Raw genomic sequence first — 22,819 nt, forward strand, 5'->3', positions numbered from 1 at the left:
TACTTCTAAAATTTTATTTCGTATATTTCAATGCTAATTAATATGGTTAAAGTTGTTAAAAATAAGCTAATAGCTAATCTAGAAAAATCTTATAATTTCTAGTTAAAGCTATTTTACAATATTCTAGAATAGGCTTAAGAAAATATCTAGGAAAAATCTAAGAAAAAATCTAGCCTAGAGGGAAGTCCTAGATAATGTTAAGTCACCTAGAAAGGTCTAGAGTAAAGGATTAGTAGTATGTCGGTGGAAAGAACCGATTTACACCTACTATAAATAAGAGTAGGAGTAGCCATGCAATGTAATGTAATTCACTTCATGCAATAATACTCTCATCCTTGCAACCCATCACGTACTACTTCCACTTCTATTTCCAACATTTGGTATCAGAGCCACAATACCCATAGCCTTCCTATAATATCATACACATATTATCCCAAACACAACATAATATATAATGGCCAATAACAATGTGAGTTTTCCCATTCCAACTTTTGGGGGAGAAAGTTATGATTTTTGGAAAATTAAAATGAAGACGATGCTAAGGTCATATGGACTATGGAGCTATGCCGACAAAGGTTATAATGAACCTGAAGATGAAAGCAGCCTAAGTGATGCTCAAAGGAAGAGACTTGAGGAGGAAAGGATGAAGGATGCAAAAGCATTATATCTCATACAAAACGCGGTGAAAGATACCATTTTTCCAAGAATTATGAGGGCTAATACAACAAAGGAGGCATGGGAGATTCTACAACAAGAGTTCCAGGGAGATAGCAAGGTGAGAAGTATCAAACTTCAATCTTTAAGAAGAGATTTTGAAAATTTAAAGATGAAAGATAATGAGTTGGTTAAAGATTATTTTTCAAGAATTATCGAGATTGTTAATCAAATGAAATCATATGGAGAAGAAATTTCGGATGAAAAAATGGTGAAGAAAATTCTAGTATCATTAAATGACAAATTTGATAATATAGTTACAATAATTGAAGAAACAAAAGATTTATCCAACATAACTGTTGAACAACTTATGGGATCTCTGGAGTCCCATGAACAAAGAAAAAAATCGTCAAAGTAATGATGAAGACATGATGGAGACCGCGCTTGCAGCAAAAATTTCTCTTAAACCAGGAGAAATCAAGAAAAATGGGTCCAGGAAGAAGGCCGAGGGTGAAGATGAAGAAGATTCACCAAAATACAAAGGTATGGAGAATAAATTATTTTGTAAAATTTGTAAGAGAACTAACCATGATAGTGCAGATTGCTACTTCAAAGGAAAAGCACAATGTTGGATATGCAAAAAGTTCGGCCATGTTGGAAAGAATTGCAGGTTCAAGAAAGCTGATGTGGAAATTGCCAATTTTGGCAAGGAAGATAATGAAGAAAGCTTGTTTTGAAGAAGAAAATAAGAGGTTGCTAATGACAAGTGCATTAGCAGAAATATTTGGTGACATGAGCACCAAAATTAAAAGGAAAAAATAAAGGAGATATATTCGAAAGGAGAATTTGGGAGATCTCTGGTGACACGAGCATCAGATCAGTTAGAAAGATGGTAACACGAGTACCAAAATTAACAACAAAATTAAGGTTGGTAACATGAGTACCAACACAATGACAAGAAGAAAAGTCAAGATTAGAAGTTGTCGGTGACAACAAGAAGAAACAACATTAGAGGCCGTTGGTGACAAGAGCATCAACAAAACCGAAAGAATATTTTGAGAAGACGACGTACAGTTTAGAGTACAAGATTTTTCAGATTAAGGGGGAGTGTTAAAAATAAGCTAATAGCTAATCTAGAAAAATCTTATAATTTCTAGTTAAAGCTATTTTACAATATTCTAGAATAGGCTTAAGAAAATATCTAGGAAAAATCTAAGAAAAAATCTAGCCTAGAGGGAAGTCCTAGATAATGTTAAGTCACCTAGAAAGGTCTAGAGTAAAGGATTAGTAGTATGTCGGTGGAAAGAACCGATTTACACCTACTATAAATAAGAGTAGGAGTAGCCATGCAATGTAATGTAATTCACTTCATGCAATAATACTCTCATCCTTGCAACCCATCACGTACTACTTCCACTTCTATTTCCAACAAAAGTTGTCTTAAGTGTTTTTCAACCGTAAAACACTCATTCACTCCTCACATGTACTTAAGTCTAGTGTTTGTATAAGCTGAACTAGTTTTTCTTAAAAATTGAGTGGTGTCGTGCCACTTGAGTCTTTTTTCATTCAAGTCGTACCATATTTGGAATGGACGAGTCAAGTCAATACAAGTCGGTTCGTTGTTCTAACCTATTAGCAATTTGGCAATAAACTATCAGAAAATTTTTAATTAGGGCTAATCACATTTGGGTTTGATTTAAATTGGTTTGAGGTACAATTTAGACATTTATTTTTTAATCATATCGATGTTATCAGATCCATATATTTTTCTTTTTACGCAATAATTTATTAGTAAAGACACACTTCCTCTGTTTTTTTTTTATATAGTTGCGACACTTCTCTTTTCACGCTTGTTGATGCATGTTTTAAATCGTTAATATCTTTGATTACCAATATGTAAAAATTATAAATTTTAGATATAAAAATTGTAAAAATCGAGACGAATCTAACAAGAACCCACATGACTATATTTTTGTTTATGTATAAATCGTCAAAACTAGTCAAAGTGAAACACATGAATAGTGTAAAAAACAAACTGATGCAACTATAACAAAACGGAGGAAGTATACACAATGCACACTATGTATCTAATGAACATCAAGCATAATTCTAAAGAACGTGTGTGAAAATCAAACTAAAGAGCATTAAGGGTCTGTTCTCTTACGTTGAAATTCAGTTCAGTTCAGTTCAGTTCAGTTCAGTTCAGTTCAGCTTAATTCAGTTCAGTTCAGTTCATTTCAGCTCCTGATTTCCTTCTCTTATAAAATATTCATTTCATTTCATTTCAGTTCAGTTCAGTTCAGATGAGTTCAGTCAATGAGAACAGGCCCTAACTCTAATAAAAATAACATCATTTTAGCTATAGCTATTAGCTTACTCTAATAAAAATAACATCATCTTAGCTATAGCTCTTAGCTTATATTCATTGGGGTTTATATATGTTCATTAGAATTAGTCATCATGTTCTTTAGTTTTGGACTTAATGTTCAACAAATGTATATTAAGCTTTAAGTACTATGCCTCAACCATCATTTTTACGCCTGTTACGAATTTAATTCGAATTTTTACTTTCATTTTTATGTAACCCTCACTTCAAATTATAAAAATAAAAAATACATTAAAAAAATGGAAATTTTGACAATTACCACCTTCTGTTATGTCCATTTTAGCAATTACCACCTTCTATTTTTTTTTGAAAATTACCACCTTCTATTTTCAAAAATATCAAAAGTTACCACCTTCTTGTCCCCCAACTACCACGTGACGTCATTTTGAGCCCATTCTTTCCCTTACCTCCCTATTTCCCTCACATTTCTCATTCCTATTTGGATTCTCATCTCCCCTTTCACTTTTTTTCCCCCAAACCACCAATAATTATTCGTCAATTTTGATTTGGAGGAGTGAATTGAAGTGTTTTTGATTGTTTGGGGGAAAAGAAGTGAAAGGGGGGATGAGAATCGAGTTAGAAATGAGAAATGTGAAGGAAATAGGGAGAAAAGGGAAAGAATGAGCCCAAAATGACGTCACGTGGTAGTTGAGGGGCAAGAAGGTGGTAACTTTTGATGTTTTTAAAAATAGAAGGTGGTAATTTTCAAAAAAAAAATAGAAGGTGGTAATTGCTAAAATGGACATAACAGAAGGTGGTAATTATCAAATTTTCCAAAAAAAATTAAAATTGAAAATTTACGTACATCCTAAAAGTGAATATACGGCCCTTTCCAAAAATAAATAAATAAAAAGAAAGAAAAAAACAAGAAAAACCTAATAAACGTCTTAGCAACGCCATTAAAAAATAATAAAAATTGACGCGCTGACGCGGCCCCTTTCGCACGGCCTCCTTCCACTGTCGCTTAGCTTTATTCGAGTTTTCTTACTTGTAGAATGGGTTGTCTTTGGAAATAATATCACACACACACTTACCTTATAATATACGAAGTAGCACATGAATAATAGGCTGTTTTCATAAGCAAAAAGGTAATCATTTCCTTAGAGATATAGAGCCCAAAATATCGTTATACCAATATACCATGGAGAGCTTACTTAGTTGTATCCCAGGCCCCGTTTGGTTTAACGCAAAACATTTTTAATAAAAAATAAATTAGTTTTCAAGAAGAAACACAATTTCAAATTAATTTTCATTCCTTTGTTTGGTTGCATACAAGAAAAGTTCAAGAAAAATAAAAAATAGGAGTTGAAATATAAGGATGAATGAGAGGGAAGCGAAAAAGGAGGTAAGGAGGAGAGAAGAAAATGTGGCTTCCTTTGTTTTGGGAAGAAAAATGTTTTCCATCATTAAGGATGTAATTTTTCACCCTTGGAAAAATTGTTTTTCACCTCTTAACAAACCAAACAAAGGAAAATGGGAAGAAAAAAAAAATGAAAAAATCATTTTCCATGAAACCTTTTACATCAAACCAAACATGGCCCTAAAGTCGGACACATTATGATTATTGTAGTGAGGCATAAATACCCGATTATCAAGTAGGAAGATGCAAGATTGAGGGAAAATCGAGATGAGGGTGATTTGAATGAAGATTTTTGGCCATGTCAAGATGAGCTTGATTGATTCCTTGAAGAGTTGAAGATGCCAAAAAAAGCATTGGAACTGAAACACATCTTGCTCTTTGTTCATGTTCATGGCGTTAGTTTGGAGTGTACGTCTTTGGATAGGAGTGGTTGAAATTTTGGGAGAATAAATTATAATTATCATAATATAATGCAATTAATTTAATACAAGTCAACCAAAGACTTTGACTAATCTTTTCGTTTCTTATGTGAAATAAAAAAAAATAAAATAAATAAAAAAGGGAGAGAAATAAGTTTGAATTTTCAATTTAAGAACAAATGATATATTTGATGATAATGATAAAACGCTAATCCAGTAAAACTGCTAATTATTTAAAGAAGATGGACGATGGGAACAGTATGTAAGGAATTTTGGTAAAAAGTATTCGGGGCTGTTCTCTTACGTTGAAATTCAGTTCAGTTTGTTCAGTTCAGCTCCTATTTTTCTTCTCTTATAAAATATTCAGTTCAGTTCAACTGAGTTCAATCCATTTCAGTTCAATTCAGCTGAGTTCAGTCAATGAGAACAAGCCCTTCGTAGTGTAATTATGAAATTTTGATTTCTTTTAACAATTTTCATGGTAAGCACTCTAATATTTATTTTGGAATTAATATGATTATAGTTTATATCTTTTAATATTTTACTTTTAACTCTCTTATCTAACGCGCTTAAAACACTCATTAATTTACAAAAAGATGGAAATATATACTTCATAATATTCATATCAAAAGACTATCGACATTTCAATGAATTCATTGGAATGAAGGCCTAATTTGTGATGGAAATTAAGAGTCATTTATTAAAACAAAGGAGTTGGTCATAGATGACAAACATCAACTATTCAACTTCACTACAACCAATAAGTCCTCCATATGATCCATATTCATATTCATTGTTTTTTTTTTTTTTTTTTTTTTTTTTTTTTTTTTTTTTTTTTTTTTGAGTACTCATATTCAATGTTTTGTGTGATTGGTGTTAGTCTTTTTTTTTTTTGGTAGTACCCAAATTTCTTAGGCTATTTAATTAACGCGGGATGTTCTTATTTGGACAATGATTTCGGGACCAGTAAATATGTGGAACTACTGAATTTACATGAATATATTAAGTATTACTCTTTTCGTTTTCTAATTAACTGTGATACATTTTATTACATCCGTTTTCTATAAATTACTATAACACTTTCTCCGTTGATAAGGACTTGCTTATGGATCCGTTCTCTTTCCCATTAACCCCACTCACTCTACTATAGATAGTTTATACTACATTCAAAGCATTATCAATTAACATATATATATATATATATATACATATGTATATATATTAATGAAATGTTTACCATGGTCCCTAATATCCTCCGGCAGCCCATTTGGGTGGAAAAAACCATCCAATATGTCTTTAACCAGTCAATTTACCCGATTACAACTTGCACTGATTTCATAAAATCAAGCTACACCACGGATATTTATGACAACATATAATGGTCATATATGTTCCAAACGTCATTATATGACCCCAAGATGTACCTCATAGCATCTCAAGACTTTCCGATACCGGGTCCCGAAACCTCCAAAATTTCTCAAAAAACTTAAATAATAGCCTTCAATTTTGACAATTTTTGTCTTTTTTTGGACCAGAAATAAAAAATGTCGAGATGATTACCTTGGACACTAATACCCTCAGAGTCCATTTGGGTGGGTGCAGCCATCCAATATGTCTTTAAACGGTCAATTTACCCATTCGCACATTGCATCGATTTTGTGAACTCAAGTCTACCACGGACATTTATTACAACATGTAATGGTCATATGTGTTCTAAACAGCATTATATGACCATAAGATATATCCCCCAGGATCTCAACACTTTTTGCCACCGGACCTTGTAACCTCCAAAATTTTTCAAAAAGCGTTCAATTTTGGAATTTTTTGACCTTTTTTCGTCCGTAAATAAAAATTGCCGAAACCTTTACCTTGGTCCCTAATACCCTCCGGGAGCCCATTTGGGTGGATAAAACCATCCAATATGCCTTTAACCAGTCAGTTTACCCGATTACGACTTGCATTGATTTCATAAAATCAAGCTACACCACGGACATTTATGACAACATAATGGTCACATATGATATGGTTCCAAACGTCATTGTATGACCCCGAGATGTATCTCCTAGCATCTCAAGACTTTCCGATATCGGGTCCCGAAACCTCCAAAATTTCTCAAAAAACGTGGATAATAGCCTTCAATTTTTACAAATTTTGACTTTTTTTGGGCCGGAAATAAAAATTGTCGATGATTACCTTGGACGCTAATACCCTCTAGGAGTCCATTTGGGTGGGTGAAACCATCCAATATGGCTTTAAACGGTCAATTTACTCATTCACACATTGCACCGATATCGTGAACTCAAGCCTACCACGGAAATTTATGACAACATATAATAGTCATATATGGTTCCAAATGGCATTAAATGACCCTGAGATGTGTCCCCTAGGATCTCAACACTTTTTGTCACCGGGCCCCGTAACCTCCAAAATTCCTCAAAAAACGTGGATAATAATATAGCTTTCAATTTTGGAATTTTTTGACCTTTTTTGGCCCGGAAATAAAAATTGCCGAAACGTTTACCATGGTCCCTAATTCCCTCTGGGAGCCCATTTGGGTGGATAAAACCATTCAATATGCCTTTAACCAGTCAATTTACTCGATTACAACTTGCACTGATTTCATAAAATCAAGCTATACCACGGACATTTATGACAACATATAATGGTCATGTATAGCTCCAAACAACATTATATGACCCTGAGATGTATCCCCTAGGATTTCAACACTTTTTGCCACCAGGCCCCGTAACCTCCAAAATTCCTCAAAAAACGTGGATAATAGTTTTCAATTTTGTAATTTTTTGACCTTTTTTCGCCCGGAAATAATAATTGCCGAAACGTTTACCGTGGTCCCTAATACCCTCCGGAAGCCCATTTGGGTAGATAAAACCATCCAATATGCCTTTAACCAATCAATTTATCCGATTACAACTTGCATTAATTTCATAAAATCAAGCTACACCATGGACATTTATGACAACATATAATGGTCATATATATGGTTCCAAACGTCATTATATGACCCCGAGATGTATCCCTTAGCATGTCAAGACTTTCCGATATCGGGTCTCGAAACCTCCAAAATTTCTCAAAAAACGTGGATAATAGCATTCAAACTTGACAATTTTTGACTTTTTTTTGGGCCGGAATTAAAAATTGCCAATGATTACCTTGGACGCTAATACCCTCTGGGAGTCCATTTGGGTGGGTGCAACCATCCAATATGCCTTTAAACGGTCAATTTACCCATTCGCACATTGCACCGATTTCGTGAACTCAAGCCTACCATGAATATTTATGACAACATATAATGGTCATATATGGTTCCAAACGGCATTATATGACCCTGAGATGTGTCCCCTAGGATCTCAACACTTTTTTACCACCGAGCCCCTTAACATCCAAAATTTCTCAAAAAGCCTGGATAATAGCCTTCAATTTTGGAATTTTTTGACCTTTTTTCGCCCAGAAATAAAAATTGCCGAAACGTTTACCATGGTCTCTAATACCCTCTGGGAACCCATTTGGGTGGATAAAAGTCATAAACTGCTAATCCAGTAAAACTGCTAATTATTTAAAGAAGACGATGTGAACAATATGTAAGAAATTTTGATAAAAAGTACTTGTAGGGTAACTAGGAATTTTGATTTCTTTTAACAACTTCTATGGAAATCACTCTAATATTTATTTGGAATGTATTTTAAAATCAAAGTGTCAATATAATTAATGTTTATATCCTTTTAATACTTTACTTTTAGCTCTCTTATCTGACTCGTCTAAAACACTCATTAATTTACAAAAAGATGGGAAATATAAACTTCTTAACATTCATGTCTAAAGACTATCGACATTTCAATGAATTCATAGGAATGAGGGCCTAATTTGTGATGGAAATTAAGAGTCATTTATTAAAACAATGGAATTGGTCATAGATATATGACAAACATCAGCTATTTAACTTCACTACAACCAAGACCTTCATATGATCCATATTCATATTCATATTTTGTGTGATTGGTGTTAGTCTAAGTTTTTTTTTTGTTTTTTTTGTACCCAAATTTCTTAGGCTAGATGTTCTTATTTGGACAATGATTTAGGGACCAGTACTCCAGTAGAGTATGTGGAACTACTGAATTTACATCAATATATTGAGTATTACTCTTTTCGTTTTCTAATTAATTGTGATACATTTTATTACATGATTACATCCGTTTTCTATAAATTATAACACTTTCTCCATTGATAAGAACTCGCTACTTTTATTATGGCCTGGATTCTTTCTCTTTCCCATTAATTCCAATTACTCTACTATAGATAGTTTATACTACTATCAAAGCATTATCAATTAACATAATTGAAGTTCATGGCATGCACGTTTATTTGTTCATGGCCCAATTCATGGGTGTATTTGTTTAAGAAATTAAAATATGATTTCGGGATGATTAAATTTTGGCCAGTACTTGATCTATATTGTTTTTGTATGTGTACTCTTTTTAAAATAAATTAACAACTTTATTAAGTGCACACTTTTATACAAAATGAATTCAAACACAATGACTTACTCAACTTTTTTTTTTTTCTTCAGAAACACATACATTGATACACATCTTGTACACCATATATAAACCATTTTTTATACTATTATCCAAACACAACCCACACATAAATTATCGATAAGCCCGGCCTTCTTGGCTTCTTGTTATACTCGAAGATCTTTAACTTACACAGCTTCATCCTTCAAAGGCACATATTCTCCAAGGTACTCATCAAGATGTTTAGCCAATGATAATTTGTCAATACTTTCATTGTGATATGATTTGCACACAAAGTAGAAAACTGTTTGGACAACAAGACTATAAAGGGTAATCAAACTCCCTAACAATACTATACTTATATATCCAAAACAAATTCTCTCTATAATTCCAAACCCATAATATTTTTGAACCAATACCACAAATGGCGTTGTAATAAGGTTTAGCACCAAAAGTAAAGCAAATGAAGTTCCCATTTTGCCCTTGATCAATTCTCTACTCTTTTTCAAGGCTTCAAACCAATAATACTTCTCTAATACTGAAACAACATTAGCCAATTGCCATATTATAACCATGAAGAGGAATCCCACCATGGCTAAAATAGCATAGATGAACCCTATTATGCCCATTCCTAATCCCACCTTTCCACCACCCATGTAAAACAACGTGGCGAACACGATTGCTATTATGGAGATCATGAAAATATAGGTAAACATTATGCAAAAAACGCATAGAAAAGTCATCATGAGTCGTTTCCATACCTTTGGAATCACACTCACGACCTTTTTAAAGGTGAAATCCTTGCCTGTGTATATGCAAGCTACTGTGTAGACGACAGCTGAGACGATGAGTAGATTTAAACATATAGACAATATAATATAAACCACATTTATAATCGAATAAATAGCCCATTCAGAAGAGGTCGAGTTGGAAACATTGTTTAAAGACGGAGAACCATCTTGGTTGATCATGGACAAGGTGGAGTCATGAGTGATCTTGTTAAGGAGAAATTTAGAAACTCCATCATAGGCAAAGAAAAGGCAATATTGAGGCAAAATAAAGGCAAGGGTGATTTGGAAGAAGATTTTAGGCCATGACACAATAATTTTGAATGATTTTTTGAAGATGCCAAAAAATCCTAGGGATTGAAAATCCTCTTGAGCAATATCCATGACTTTAATTTGGAATGATTTTGATGAATTGGATGATGAATTTTTGGTTTAAATTCTTAAAAGGCTCTAATTAATTTGTATCATTATATAATGGAGTTGATTGGATACAAATCAAATCATTGACTTAGAAAATTATTATCAAATGATCTACGGAGTAGTTTCCTTAGCTTTGCTTCGATCTCTTTTGTCTAGATTGTAGTGTGAATTGTTTGACCAAATCATTATGAAAAGAAAAGTATACTATGTCTAATTTGTTAATGCGAATGCAAGAAAAATTCTAGTTCAAAAAAAAAAAAAAAAAAAAAAAAACTATGATAATGACTTTTGTTTAATTATGTGAAATTGCTAGCTAGCAGTTTAGACACTTTTTCCTATCTAGATCTAGGTTATTCGACATTTTTTTATTGTATTATTTTGTATCTTCTGATAGGATAAACATTAGACGTTTGGCATTTTGAAGTAAAAATAAATAAATATTGTACTACACAATATACTAAGAGTGTGACAGTGTCATCAAATGCTAGCTTTGTGTTTTGATTTGTAGTAGCTTGATTAAAAAAAACTCCATAAATCAATAATTTTTATATGTACTTTGCATAACTGGTCAAGGAGAAAAATAATTTTTTTTTTTAGGTAAGAAGAGTTGTCCTATCGATGTGAAACATCTCAAAGATAAATCTCGTCTGAGTTAGTGGGATAAAGCTAGACACTTAAATGAAGGTGAAGAAGTAGAACAACAACACTACGCCGACCTTCTACCAGCATAAGATGATCTTTAGCCTTAAGTAACCTTATTAGGACTTAAACAATTAAACCCCAAAACTCAAGGTTGGAACTTGGAAATGTTTTATACTAACCACTAAATAAACACTCGATCGCTACAAATTATACAAAAACTAAACTAGTTAGGGCTAAAAGTGCCAAATGAAAACAACTTGTGCTACATTTTAAATGCTCTTTTCATCTCTATGCACATTTTAAATTGTAAATTTTACTAATTACATGTTAGTAAAATCTGGAGTATAAATTATTGATATTTTAACATGTACTAATGGAGACAAATCAATAGGATCTCATTTGACCGTGTTTTTTTTTCTTATATACAATACTAAAATAAAAAATAAATAGAATAGTATTTTAAATTGTAAATACTAAAAAATGTCTAATTTTCAAATACGAAGAACACTTAGGAGATCGTAGCTTTGATGAAAAGAACTTTATTTGATTCTACTTTATATACTTGATAATTTAGATTTTCGCATGACTTTTTATTAATAAATAAATTTAATTAAAAAAAAAATTAGGATAAGAGGAGATATCATAAATTTGTTGCTCCACGGAGTTTATTGTTCTACGTTTTTGTGGGGATTAGCCTGTGAACAGCCCAACACACAAACACTTCAATAGTTCAATCCAAACTCATGCATGCCAACAGGCCCAACATCGACAATCTTGGCCTATAATTAATTGAAGAAACTTCTCTATGGTGGTCTTGCGCTAATGAATCATCTAATTTGATTTATAAAATTGGATTATGCTTGTAAATCACAAGTACTCCCAAACAATTACAAGTATTATCATTTTTTTAGTAATCCGTAGTCTATACTACGTTAGTTAAGTGTCAATTCAAGTATCCGGGTCGGATTTGGTGAGGTCGGGTTTGGTAAGATCATGTCGGATATATTTTTTAGCTTTAATTATGCTAAATTATTGTGTCCACGTAAATCAAAATCTAAATTGCATATTTTTCGAATTGGATCGAGTGTGATTTTGACACCTCGGTTCTGTTGTTAAGTACTAAAAAGTAATGGACTAAACTCACTAAAGAATTTACTTCGTACAATGAATTTGCAAGTATTCTTTATGCCAATGTTCTTGTTACTAGTAATAAAAGTTTTTTCAAATTGACTAAAAGTAATCCTAAAACTGTTCAATATACATAGTATCATAAACCAGGTGCACACAATGATACAAGAGTTTTGGTTCATACTGAATTGAGTGAGTCCGAGTGAACTAATACAAGTCAAGTCAGATTTACCATGTCGCGAAGTCGGTGCCCCTCGGACCCTCGACTTTGCTCAACCATTCTAATTTTGCACCATTTCATTCACTAGCTAGTAGCTACTGCTTGCTTGAGTGCCTGAGTCCTGCCACCTTTCTTCTTTTTCTCACACTTTATCCCCATGTAATCCGCCAATTTCCCACCTCTCAATTTTCTCTCTCCAAAAACAAAAATCACCCAAATCAAATCCCTAAAATCCCACATTTTTCAACCATATAAAAATCCCCCCATTTCAAATGGAAGATGAAAAACCATTATTGGGTACAATCTTCAATGGCGGAACCATAATTCGTCGACCGACATGGGCGTTTCTTTTGCTATTTTTCACAACTTTTGCCGTTTTTACCCTCCCTTTTACCACTAAAACGTTTTCTTCTCCTCCTTCCTCTTCTTCTTGGCCTCTTCCGGGTCACTCCGAGTCACGGGCTGACCCGGATTCCTGTTCCGGGTTCTTCCGGCCCGACCCGGAGAGGAAGTTTGTGGTGTCAATCACGGAGTTTGGCGGTGTTGGAGATGGTTTGACTTCGAACACCGACGCGTTTCGTAAAGCTATTGGGTATTTGAAACGTTTCGAGAATAAAGGTGGGTCCCAGCTTAATGTTCCTCAAGGAAGATGGGTTACTGGAAGCTTCAATCTTACTAGCAATTTCACGCTTTTTCTTGAAAAGGGTGCTGTTATTTTGGGATCTCAGGCATGTAATCTCCATAATTCAATTATTTTGATTTGATTTGATTTGATTATTTTTTTACTATTTTTCAGTTGGGTTTTTTTTTTTGTAATTGATGTTTTGCATGCTTTAATCTCTCAATTATTTTGTGAGTTTATGATTGAATGCATATTTGATTAGCTTTTCATGAGATTTAATTTGCTTTTTGTTGATAATTATAGTGAAAGTTTATGCTCTAAATTTAATGATTTGTGCATTTGAAGATTTTAACTTTTAAGTATGATATGATTGATGTATGAGAGAGATTATTGAGTTTAATTTTTCTGTTGCATGCTTGGTTAGCTGATCAGATTTGTAGATTGATTTTGTTTGATAAAAAATGTGGATAAATTATTAGTGGTTGGATTTTGAATAGAAAATGTCATTATGGGCTAAATTGATGGTCTGAATTTTTGTCTTTGCCTGTTTAAAAGTACTTCAATTCGAAGGTGATATATGCTACTATTAGTAAGATTAATGATCCTTGATGATGTCGTCTTGATAATTGCTAGTTAAATGATTTATATGATTTGGTCATTCCATTTTTAGTTTTGCAAGTGGAGATGAGCAAGTGTTGTATGATAGTGTAAGCATCATCTAATTGATTATTAGGAACAATGTCGCTTTCATTGCATAAATTTGAGGGTGTTTATGCCTAATTAAGTCATTGTATCTTACTATATCAGTCACCATGAGCGCGGTCCATTTTTAATCTATTGATTAGGATCTCAAGCTGCCTTGTTGTTACTTTGTTTCATTTTTTAGTAGCTTTTTTTTTGGATTTATTTGGTATATTGATTACTCCATGTTTTAGTGCTACCTATTGCTATTAATAAAGAGCATAGCTGTGATTTCATTGAAAAAGTTGAGGGATTCGTGGTTAAACCATATTGTAAAGAGGTGTTGTTTTCATATCCATTCGAAAGTAGGTGATAAATTTACTTTTTTATCTGATAGTTGTATATTGACCTTGTCATTTGCAATAACTTTTTGTTCGGTATAGGTTCAATAATCACATGTTGAAATATTGATAATAGTTTTTTGCTACATATGATTTGGAGCCTTTTCTGTATAATTTGCATTTCCACTTTTATGTGTGTATTTTTCTTCATTAGTTTTTATTGCCACTCATTAGTCATTACTATCTCTCTTGACGGTAATGAATGATAATGGAAATCAGCAATGAAATATTTATATACTAGTATTAAAAGTAGGTTTGCATTATCATTGACATTTTACATGAATGACATGTCATATAATTGAGTACATAATGTATTACTGTTCTAACTTTGTAGCAAGTTAGCCTTGAGTACTTCCACTCTCTTAAAGAGGAATTTAACTTTTAATTTCGATATGTGGCATAGTAATGCTTCAACTTTGGAACTTAAGTTAAAGAAGAAGCCCATATCATCTGGTCTCGCCTCTGTGAAATTTTGATGCTTTTACCCATAAACTTTCTAGGTGGAACAAGTAATTTTCTGCTTAATTTTGTTGTTCCTCTTGTTATTAATTTTTTTGGTAGTTTTTTTAGTCTGAATTATATATTTCTTAAGCAATACTTACAACTTTCCTTATAGTTTTACGTAGTGAATGTTTAAGAGTTGCTATGGAATGCACTGACTTTATAAGTTGTTTTTCGCGATTGAGTTTAGTGTTAAATTACTTAAATATTAAATTAGGTGTTCCTAAATATTAGTTTGCTTTTGTATCAGTAGGATCCAAAGGAGTGGCCGATCATTGAGCCTTTGCCATCATATGGAAGAGGAAGAGAGAGGTTAGGTGCCAGACATATTAGTCTCATCCATGGAAACTCCATCAGCAACGTTGTCATTACAGGTATCAGTGTGTCCCTTGAATATTGTTTTTTATTCCTTAACTCAAACGAACTGGTTAAAATCCACAAGGTTCAGTGACTCACATCAGATTAGCAAGTTACCAAATTAGCATGTTCCAATTTTGAGCTGTACCAGAGTCTGTCTGTTTGCATTGGTTCCTTGCTATAAGCTGTGATATTTTCTAGTGGTATGTTGACATCTCATTGGTCTTTTTACCTTTTTATTTCCAGGACAGAATGGGACAATTGATGGACAAGGAAGAATGTGGTGGGATTTATGGTGGAACAGAACACTGGAGCATACTAGAGGCCATCTTGTAGAGCTTGCTAATTCTCATAATATCCTGATTTACAACCTCACATTTCGAAATTCTCCATTTTGGACCATTCATCCTGTGTACTGCAGGTTTGTACAGCCCTTGCAATTATATTCTATTGCCGGCAGTGATCTTTGAGGAATCATAAAAATAGAGTCAAGAATGTGATAGTGCGATGCTATTGATAAAATCCATATAAAGTTGTTACCCTCTTAGATAATAAGGGCACCAAATTTATAAATCTAAGTCAAATAGTATTATCATGCAAGAGCTCTTCCTACATGCTACATTGCTAAGGATGGGCATCAGCATAAGGGCACCAAATTTATAAATCTAAGTCAAATAATATTATCATGCAAGAGCTTTTCCTACATGCTACATTGCTAAGGATGGGCATCAGCATAGTTTTAGCAAATTCTCAGGGATTTCTTTTTGTTGCTTCAGGAATGTTGTAATCAGGAAGATGACAATATTGGCTCCTCTAAATGCCCCAAATACAGATGGTATAGACCCAGGTACTGTGGCAAATTTCTACCAATTATTTTCTGCCTATTGCCTTTTTTTGGGTTGAACAGAAAAAAGAAAAAAGAAAACAAATATTCTCTGTCCATGATAATTCAAGAATGGCAATTGAAACTGCAGATTCAAGCACAGAAGTATGCATTGAAGACTGTTACATTGAGAGTGGGGATGATCTTGTGGCTGTGAAGAGTGGGTGGGATCAATATGGCATTGCTATGGCACGTCCCAGCTCAAACATAATAGTGAGAAGAATTTCTGGCACAACTCCAACATGCTCAGGTGTTGGAATAGGTAGTGAGATGTCTGGTGGAATATCTAACATAACCATTGTTGATATTCATGTCTGGAATTCGGCGGCTGGGGTCAGGATTAAAACTGATGTTGGGCGAGGAGGATACATAACGAATATCTCAATATCAAACCTAAGATTGGAGAGAGTAAAAGTACCCATTAAGTTCAGTAGGGGTGCTAATGATCATTCTGACGACAAGTGGGACCCTAAGGCCATTCCCAAAGTTGGTAAGGTGTTTATAAGTAATATTGTTAGCTTGAACTCGAAGAGAGCACCTGAAATACTTGGTATGGAGGGTTCACCCTACGAAGGTATATGCATGAGAAACGTAAATATTTCTGGCCTCCCCCCATCAGCTAAATGGCACTGTGAACATGTTTCGGGTTTTGCAAGCGATGTGTTTCCACCTCCATGCCCTCAGTTTCAAGTTGATAGTTCATCATCATCATCATCATGTGGGTTCACATGAATGTTAAACTAGTTCCCAAGTTATCAAGCTTCAATCATCTCCTGCAGTTGATTTCAAAAGGATCATAAGTTCATAATGCTGAGAATTTGAAGACACAACAGGGGCTTGAAGATATTGGCTTGTACAATATCATACCATATCTTGAGGGCTTACAACTTGTGAAGTCTGCCTCAGAAGCAGAAAAAATTATCTTTACTGATGTTGCACCATCAACCAGCACCTTCCAAGCCAAGTGAGCTTTTCTGATTTTAGAAATCTTATTTTTCTTAGGACAGATACAGACTGATGACCTGATTCCAGCCCGGTGCTCGCTTAATTGTATTGTTATTCGTTCAATTCTTTGCACATTTCTAACTTGGGATGACTTTTGAACACTTTTTCATGCCCAGGAGGAATATAAACATCAATACGTGTACATGTTGAGTAGAAATTTTATTATAGCTGAGAATAGGCCATGTTCCTATTGATCTTTATAAAATCTTGTCTAAATATGTCTGGAATTAGTTGATATATTCTGCCGATCCCTTGATGTGTATGCAGTATAAGTGAATTATATTTAATGCGAAGTATAAATTGGTAGCATATTGAGAAATTTAATTATAAACCATTACGTTCACCTGTTGTGCTAGCAGCCAACTCCGATAAAGAAGAGTCAAGCAAGGAGGATGAAGAGGATGGAAGAATGGGAACACCAAATCCCCGTAAATGGGAAGGGTAAACTAGCGAGTGTCGTATACGACTATTTATGGAGTATATGCTTACGGCTTACCCTAGCAGCCTAGCGTGGTTCTGCATTTGGGATGGTTAGTCCCCAATATGATGTATCATGTTGCAGAATTCAAGTTAATTACATTTCGATGAAAATGGTTATCATCTCCACATATGTTGCCTTCAAGACTAGCAATTTTGAAACAAGAAATAGTTACAATTCACAAAAACGCGCAACGGACTAATTTGTTCTAATCAATACTTAACCCCTTGTCTTTTTCGGTTTTACAATAAGTACACGATACATGAGATTGGAACTAGAACGCTCAACAAGATGGGAATATGAATTTGAGGGTTTTTATACATTTCACCACTTCCAGAATACATTAGAACCGCACTTGAATTTGTCCTTGCCTTCACATTCCAACTCTATATCCTCAGAAATGAAGGGTACTTTCTGCAATTAATTATCAGAAAATAGATGTTAGTAGAGTTTAACAAGTTTGAATATTGATTAATTTATTTACCAAATTTTACTATATTTGTATAATAAACCTTTTGCTTGGCAAGATCTTGGCATCCTGTAAAATTCTGTGGGAAATTGCAGGTTCCAAATTGTACTGTGTATGCTCTTGCAAAGTTGGCCCCACTTGTTGCCAACCTCTTCTTGTCATTCAATTCCTGGTAAAACAGTTTAATATCATCTGTGTCAATAAGTGTGATCATCATATATAGTTCTTTCCGGCTTGGGGTGCTGCCCACCTCGGAAAACTTTACCAACTAAACTAGCGGACACTGACTTTTGGCATGGGTGACAAAGAAAAGAGAATATCAAGATAAACAAAAAGGAACTAACCTTGTTAGCTTTGCTCTTCTCAAGGTACTCCTCAATGACTCCAGCATTAGCATTGGAAGAGAAGGAAGTGGCAACAAGGGCAGCAGCCAAGCTGAAAACTGCAGCTCTTCTTCCTTCAATGGCCTTCTCTTCCTTTTGAGCTTGTGCCTTGATCACAGGCAGTTTGTCACAAGATGATGGTGCCACACAACACACCGAAGACGCCTTCGAGCTAAGCTCTAAGCCCCCAGCCCCAGAGATGGCATAGCTGCATGCTAGAACACTAGAGTTCATTGAAGCCATTTTAACAATGTTTTTGTGTGAGCCTTTTTTTTTAGGGTGTGTTTTGGTTATTAGGAGAGAAAGAAAGAAGGTTTATGATTAAGAAGATTTAGGAGTGATGTGGAGGGATGAAGTAATTAAGGGTTTGTGGTGAGAGTGTGGATAAGGTGAGATTGCCTCATTCTCATTGGCAAATTATCTTTGTTGTGGTCATGTATCTTGTTTTTGTGGGGCTCCTTGAGAAATGGATCAAATTATGTGCTTCTTATTCCTCATTTCTGTCTTACTTTGGAAATATGATCATATGTTACGCCACTAAATTGTGGGGGCAATATTCATATTTTGTTGAAATTCATGATTGTACATCTTCCGTTCTCTTTTAATTGCAACATGAAAGGGATGCACAATATTTTACATCTTAGAAAATGAGAATGATAGAAAGAGATTAAAAAAAAAAGGAGAATCATATGATGAGGAGAAAGATAGAGAGAATCATTGTCCACATAAAATAACGTAGCAATTAGTTTACAACTTTCAAGTAAAAAAAATGTTACGATAAAAAAAGATAAAAACAAAAAAAGATATTGAGTATGGAGAATTATATCTGTGGATTAGTTTAAAATGTAATCATGTAATATAACATGGATATTTTGATTTTGTTTTTTTTTTTTTTTTTTTTTTTTTTTTTTTGAAGAAAGGATATTTTGAATCTAGTTTACTTGAATTCCCCCTAATATGAACTTAATGGCCAGTTTATTAACATGTTCTGTTTTTTAGTTATTAAAAGGAACTCATAAAATTTAGAGAAATGAAGTACTCCGCTTAAATATCATATACTAGACTTTTATGTTATACCATCTTCATCATAATGTATTAAGGAAAAAGAAAATTGATGAAAATATGAGGGTTTTGGCCCCTTCTTCTATGCAGGAAAGACACATTCTCAAGATACTTCAATAACTACTAGTAACAACTAACAAGAGGCAATGCAGCTCAACCTTAATGCTATTACAAAATTAGTGATCTTATAACCATGATTAGTATCCATGAAAAAGCACATACAAAGTAAACTCTTGGAGAAGAATACACGATATACACAGGGTTCAACAGAGTGTTAACATCTTTTATAACAAAAAAAGGAGGGCTATCAACATCATCTGCTGTGATAACAGAAGAAATTCCAAGACACATCTACATCCAACCTGTTAAGCCTAATTGATCAGCAACGTTGTACATAACAAGTTTGTTCCAAACTGACCCAAAAAGGCGTTCCCCTCCAATCGAAAATGTTAATGCCCATGAAGACAACAGTACAGTGGCAATTGAGCACCCAATAGCTGATCCGACAATATCTGCAGGAAAGAGGAGCTATTAAATAATGCAGATGAGCCTGGAGAAATAATGCAACATCAATTACTATGGAACAGAGAAGGCTGTATTGAAAGAACAACAGTGAGCTTTGATTCTTATTTTATGGAAAATATACAATTACTCTTCAACGTTAAAAAAAAAGCTCTGTTTCCACAGGAATGTTGTAGGAGCTCGTTCCATGATTTCTAGCAATTGCATAATGAATGGGCATCGAAAGTAATATTAATAACTAACCCTCTTTTCTCATAGGCCATAGGAAGAAAGTTGATGCTTTGAAGCAGGGCAATATAATCCATGCCTAAAGACACTGAATCAGAGAAGTGGCTATTTTAAAGCTCCCCTATCACAATGTCCACTTGGTTTCTTCCTCCAGTTACATCTTGAGGCCTCTGGATATTTTTGTGTATATCCTAAAATCTAACAACTTCTGGGTCCTAGAAGAATAAGCAACATGTTATGCATAAGTCTCTTTAACCTTATGTAGCCTACACAATTAGCAAAACATTTGCTGAATGTGTCCTAAAATCTAATTCTCACAGCAATGTTCGGATAACCATAACTCCAATAGAACAAAGCATGACCATTCAAAGGATGGATGAAGAAAGGAATTTTCCAGAGAAGTGTTATTTAGAATACAGGACAAACATCCAAGAACAATAATCCTCTCCACCTTCTCGGCCTCTCTGTGTTTGGTGTGTGTGTGTGTGCGGAGGGGGGGGGGGGATTTCTTTCTTACAGACTCATCTTTACGAATGCTGCAGCAGCATAAGTAATTAAGTAGATCTTATCTATGATGATCCCATGATCTTAGTATAGGCATGGTCGCATGGCAGCATGGATTAAAATGCATAGGGAGGCCCTCAGGCCCCTACCCCAAGATATACAGAAGTCTACTGTCGAAAGACAACTATTTATTAAATCCCTGTTGCGATACATTGACCCTTGAAGACACCTGCTTAAAATCAAGTCCCTTTTTCATAATTCGTAGAATATATTACGTTCACCACATTTACTCTATGAATTAATCATTATATAACCATTCTTTATCACCAAGACATTGCCAACCATTCAATTGCTCCTTAACAACCATGATATACACTAGGCTCTATCAACATGACATCTATAGATTGCTCAATCCATAAAAAAGAACACCAAAGAATACATGCCAGAAGTGACAGATAAAGCTACTTATCGGCTAGGTTAATTTCGAAATTAACATCGCTATATATTATAACTTACCGATGAACTAACAGGCTCAAGCATAATGACTGAGAAGAATCCAACTAACAGCCTGATCATCATTGATTTTATTATGACAGATTGGACCAAGGACTTGTTGTCTCAACTCTCACCTTCCCACAGCAACAATGAGTTCTCATATTCCTCGAAAATTATCTTACAGATTTGTGTGGATCCTTTCAAATCAATAACCCAAACAATTAAAGCGCTCAGCTATACTCAGATTTTCAGTTGCAACCTAAATTGGCTAGCCCTTAAAAGTTACATTGATGATAGCAATGAGATATTTTCATGCCCTAAAACTAGGAAAAGCAAAGGATAGCTCAGATATGATCACATAACCAGCCGCAGGATCACAAAAAATAGCTTTCACCATATTGGCCCTAATAACAAATCACTGGTTCGAAGTTTCCTCAGACTAACATCAAATGTGAAAATAACATCCATATTAAAATATGAATATTTAGGGCATTTTTCTTCACAAAGCTGAACTAAACCCAATTCATAAAACCATTCAAATTAAAATGGGTATACTTAATTCTCAGTTACAATGACTAATTCAAGCTACCATTTATGAACATGGAGCTAGGAGAAGAAGGGTAAAGAGGACATTGCACTACAGAAAACTGAAATCATAAGCAAACCCATTTCATGTAATCTTTGAAACTAAAATGGGTTACTAATATTCTCAATCACAAATGCAACAATTCACTAAACAAAGCTGAAATCAAACACAAACCCAGTTCATTAAATCATCAAATTCAAAATGGGTATCAAAATTTATCGATCAAAATTGACATAATTCATCAAACTAAACACACCCAATTCATAAAATTCAAGAAAAACTTCACAAAATTAAGAAGAGGGAAAGAGGGAATGCATACATCGTCGAATAGAAGGGAAGGAGTGAGAATGACGAAGAACAGGCCAAAAGTAGAAGCAATTGACAGCCCAAAGCCAAGGAAGAAGCAAAAATCCAAACTTGTAAAAGCGACGAGCGTATACAATCGATTCTTCCTCAGAAAGTCCAATTGGACCGTCGATCGTCGGCCAACGAGGTCTCCTAATTGCAGTTGAATTGGCTGAGATGTTGGGATTTTGGAGAGGAAGAAGAGTTGATTCCCCTGAGACTGATGATGATGAACCCCCTTCCCCTGATCTCTCCATTTTTCTTTTTTTGCCCAACTCCAGTGTCTCCAAAATATACTGCTTATTGAATTTATATATACGACTCTTTAGTTTTATTTTTATTTATAAGGGCCTGTTCACATTTACTTAATTTCAGTTCAGTTCAGTTTCAATCAGTTCAGTTCAGTTCAGCTCTTAATTTCCCTCTCACATAAAATATTCATTTCAGCTCAAATCAGTTCAGTTCAGTTCAGTTCAGTTCAGTTCAGTTCCAATCAGTTCAATTCAGTTCAGTTCAGTAAATATGAACAGGCCCTAAGTAAGGAGAAGGTCTCTTATTGAATCGAAAAGTTTTACAAATGAATTCGGAATAAATCGGTGAGCAATGCTTGTTAGGAGTAAAGAGGAATGCACCCAGTATAGTGCTCCGGTTGTACTAATACAATTATTCAGGAAGGATAGGCATATAGCCCGTATAGGTTCATATCTAATCAAAATGTGATGTATTGGATTAAAAGAGCATTGTCACC

General features: G+C 34.2%; 4 protein-coding genes and 1 long non-coding RNA gene across 5 annotated transcripts; 2 read left to right on the top strand and 3 right to left on the bottom strand.

The window, feature by feature from the left end:
- The first annotated feature begins 329 nt into the window (after positions 1 to 329).
- Positions 330 to 1,989, top strand: LOC145602892 (uncharacterized). Its single transcript, XR_014104639.1, has 2 exons — positions 330 to 1,197; positions 1,255 to 1,989. It is a non-coding gene; the product is annotated as an uncharacterized LOC145602892 (long non-coding RNA).
- A 7,550-nt stretch (positions 1,990 to 9,539) lies between these two features.
- Positions 9,540 to 10,523, bottom strand: LOC145602753 (uncharacterized). The gene has a single exon (XM_081658916.1). It carries the CDS (start codon positions 10,521 to 10,523, stop codon positions 9,540 to 9,542), a length of 984 nt encoding a protein of 327 aa, XP_081515042.1.
- Positions 10,524 to 12,644: 2,121 nt separating this feature from the next.
- LOC145601163 (putative polygalacturonase) lies at positions 12,645 to 17,857 on the top strand. Its single transcript, XM_081657114.1, has 5 exons — positions 12,645 to 13,277; positions 15,008 to 15,128; positions 15,358 to 15,532; positions 15,888 to 15,958; positions 16,086 to 17,857. The coding sequence occupies exons 1-5, from the start codon at positions 12,822 to 12,824 to the stop codon at positions 16,724 to 16,726; spliced, it is 1,464 nt and encodes a 487-aa protein (XP_081513240.1). The 5' UTR covers positions 12,645 to 12,821; the 3' UTR covers positions 16,727 to 17,857.
- On the bottom strand, positions 17,631 to 18,646 carry LOC145601164 (photosystem I reaction center subunit N, chloroplastic-like). Its single transcript, XM_081657115.1, has 3 exons — positions 18,291 to 18,646; positions 17,990 to 18,115; positions 17,631 to 17,891 (listed from the first exon to the last, which is right to left on the bottom strand). The coding sequence occupies exons 1-3, from the start codon at positions 18,570 to 18,572 to the stop codon at positions 17,802 to 17,804; spliced, it is 498 nt and encodes a 165-aa protein (XP_081513241.1). The 5' UTR covers positions 18,573 to 18,646; the 3' UTR covers positions 17,631 to 17,801.
- An 892-nt stretch (positions 18,647 to 19,538) lies between these two features.
- LOC145601167 (putative gamma-secretase subunit PEN-2) lies at positions 19,539 to 22,354 on the bottom strand. The gene is made up of 2 exons (XM_081657117.1): positions 22,046 to 22,354; positions 19,539 to 19,903 (listed from the first exon to the last, which is right to left on the bottom strand). Exons 1-2 carry the CDS (start codon positions 22,326 to 22,328, stop codon positions 19,743 to 19,745), a joined length of 444 nt encoding a protein of 147 aa, XP_081513243.1. The 5' UTR covers positions 22,329 to 22,354; the 3' UTR covers positions 19,539 to 19,742.
- Positions 22,355 to 22,819: the final 465 nt, after the last annotated feature.

Source organism: Chenopodium album, chromosome 21 (genome assembly GCF_948465745.1).
Source record: "Chenopodium album chromosome 21, dcCheAlbu1.1, whole genome shotgun sequence".
NCBI classification, from domain to species: domain Eukaryota; kingdom Viridiplantae; phylum Streptophyta; class Magnoliopsida; order Caryophyllales; family Amaranthaceae; genus Chenopodium; species Chenopodium album.

Coding starts and splice junctions, on each gene's coding strand:
- LOC145601167 (XM_081657117.1), bottom strand. CDS start 22,328: ATGGAGAGATCAGGGGAAGGGGGTTCATCATCATCAGTCTCAGGGGAA. Junction 19,904..22,045: donor CTTCCCTTCTATTCGACGAT/GTATGCATTCCC, acceptor TCTTTCCTGCAG/ATATTGTCGGATCAGCTATT.
- LOC145602753 (XM_081658916.1), bottom strand. CDS start 10,523: ATGGATATTGCTCAAGAGGATTTTCAATCCCTAGGATTTTTTGGCATC.
- LOC145601163 (XM_081657114.1), top strand. CDS start 12,822: ATGGAAGATGAAAAACCATTATTGGGTACAATCTTCAATGGCGGAACC. Junction 15,129..15,357: donor CAGCAACGTTGTCATTACAG/GTATCAGTGTGT, acceptor TTTTATTTCCAG/GACAGAATGGGACAATTGAT. Junction 15,533..15,887: donor ATTCATCCTGTGTACTGCAG/GTTTGTACAGCC, acceptor TTGTTGCTTCAG/GAATGTTGTAATCAGGAAGA.
- LOC145601164 (XM_081657115.1), bottom strand. CDS start 18,572: ATGGCTTCAATGAACTCTAGTGTTCTAGCATGCAGCTATGCCATCTCT. Junction 18,116..18,290: donor AGAAGAGCAAAGCTAACAAG/GTTAGTTCCTTT, acceptor CTGTTTTACCAG/GAATTGAATGACAAGAAGAG. Junction 17,892..17,989: donor AAGATCTTGCCAAGCAAAAG/GTTTATTATACA, acceptor AATTAATTGCAG/AAAGTACCCTTCATTTCTGA.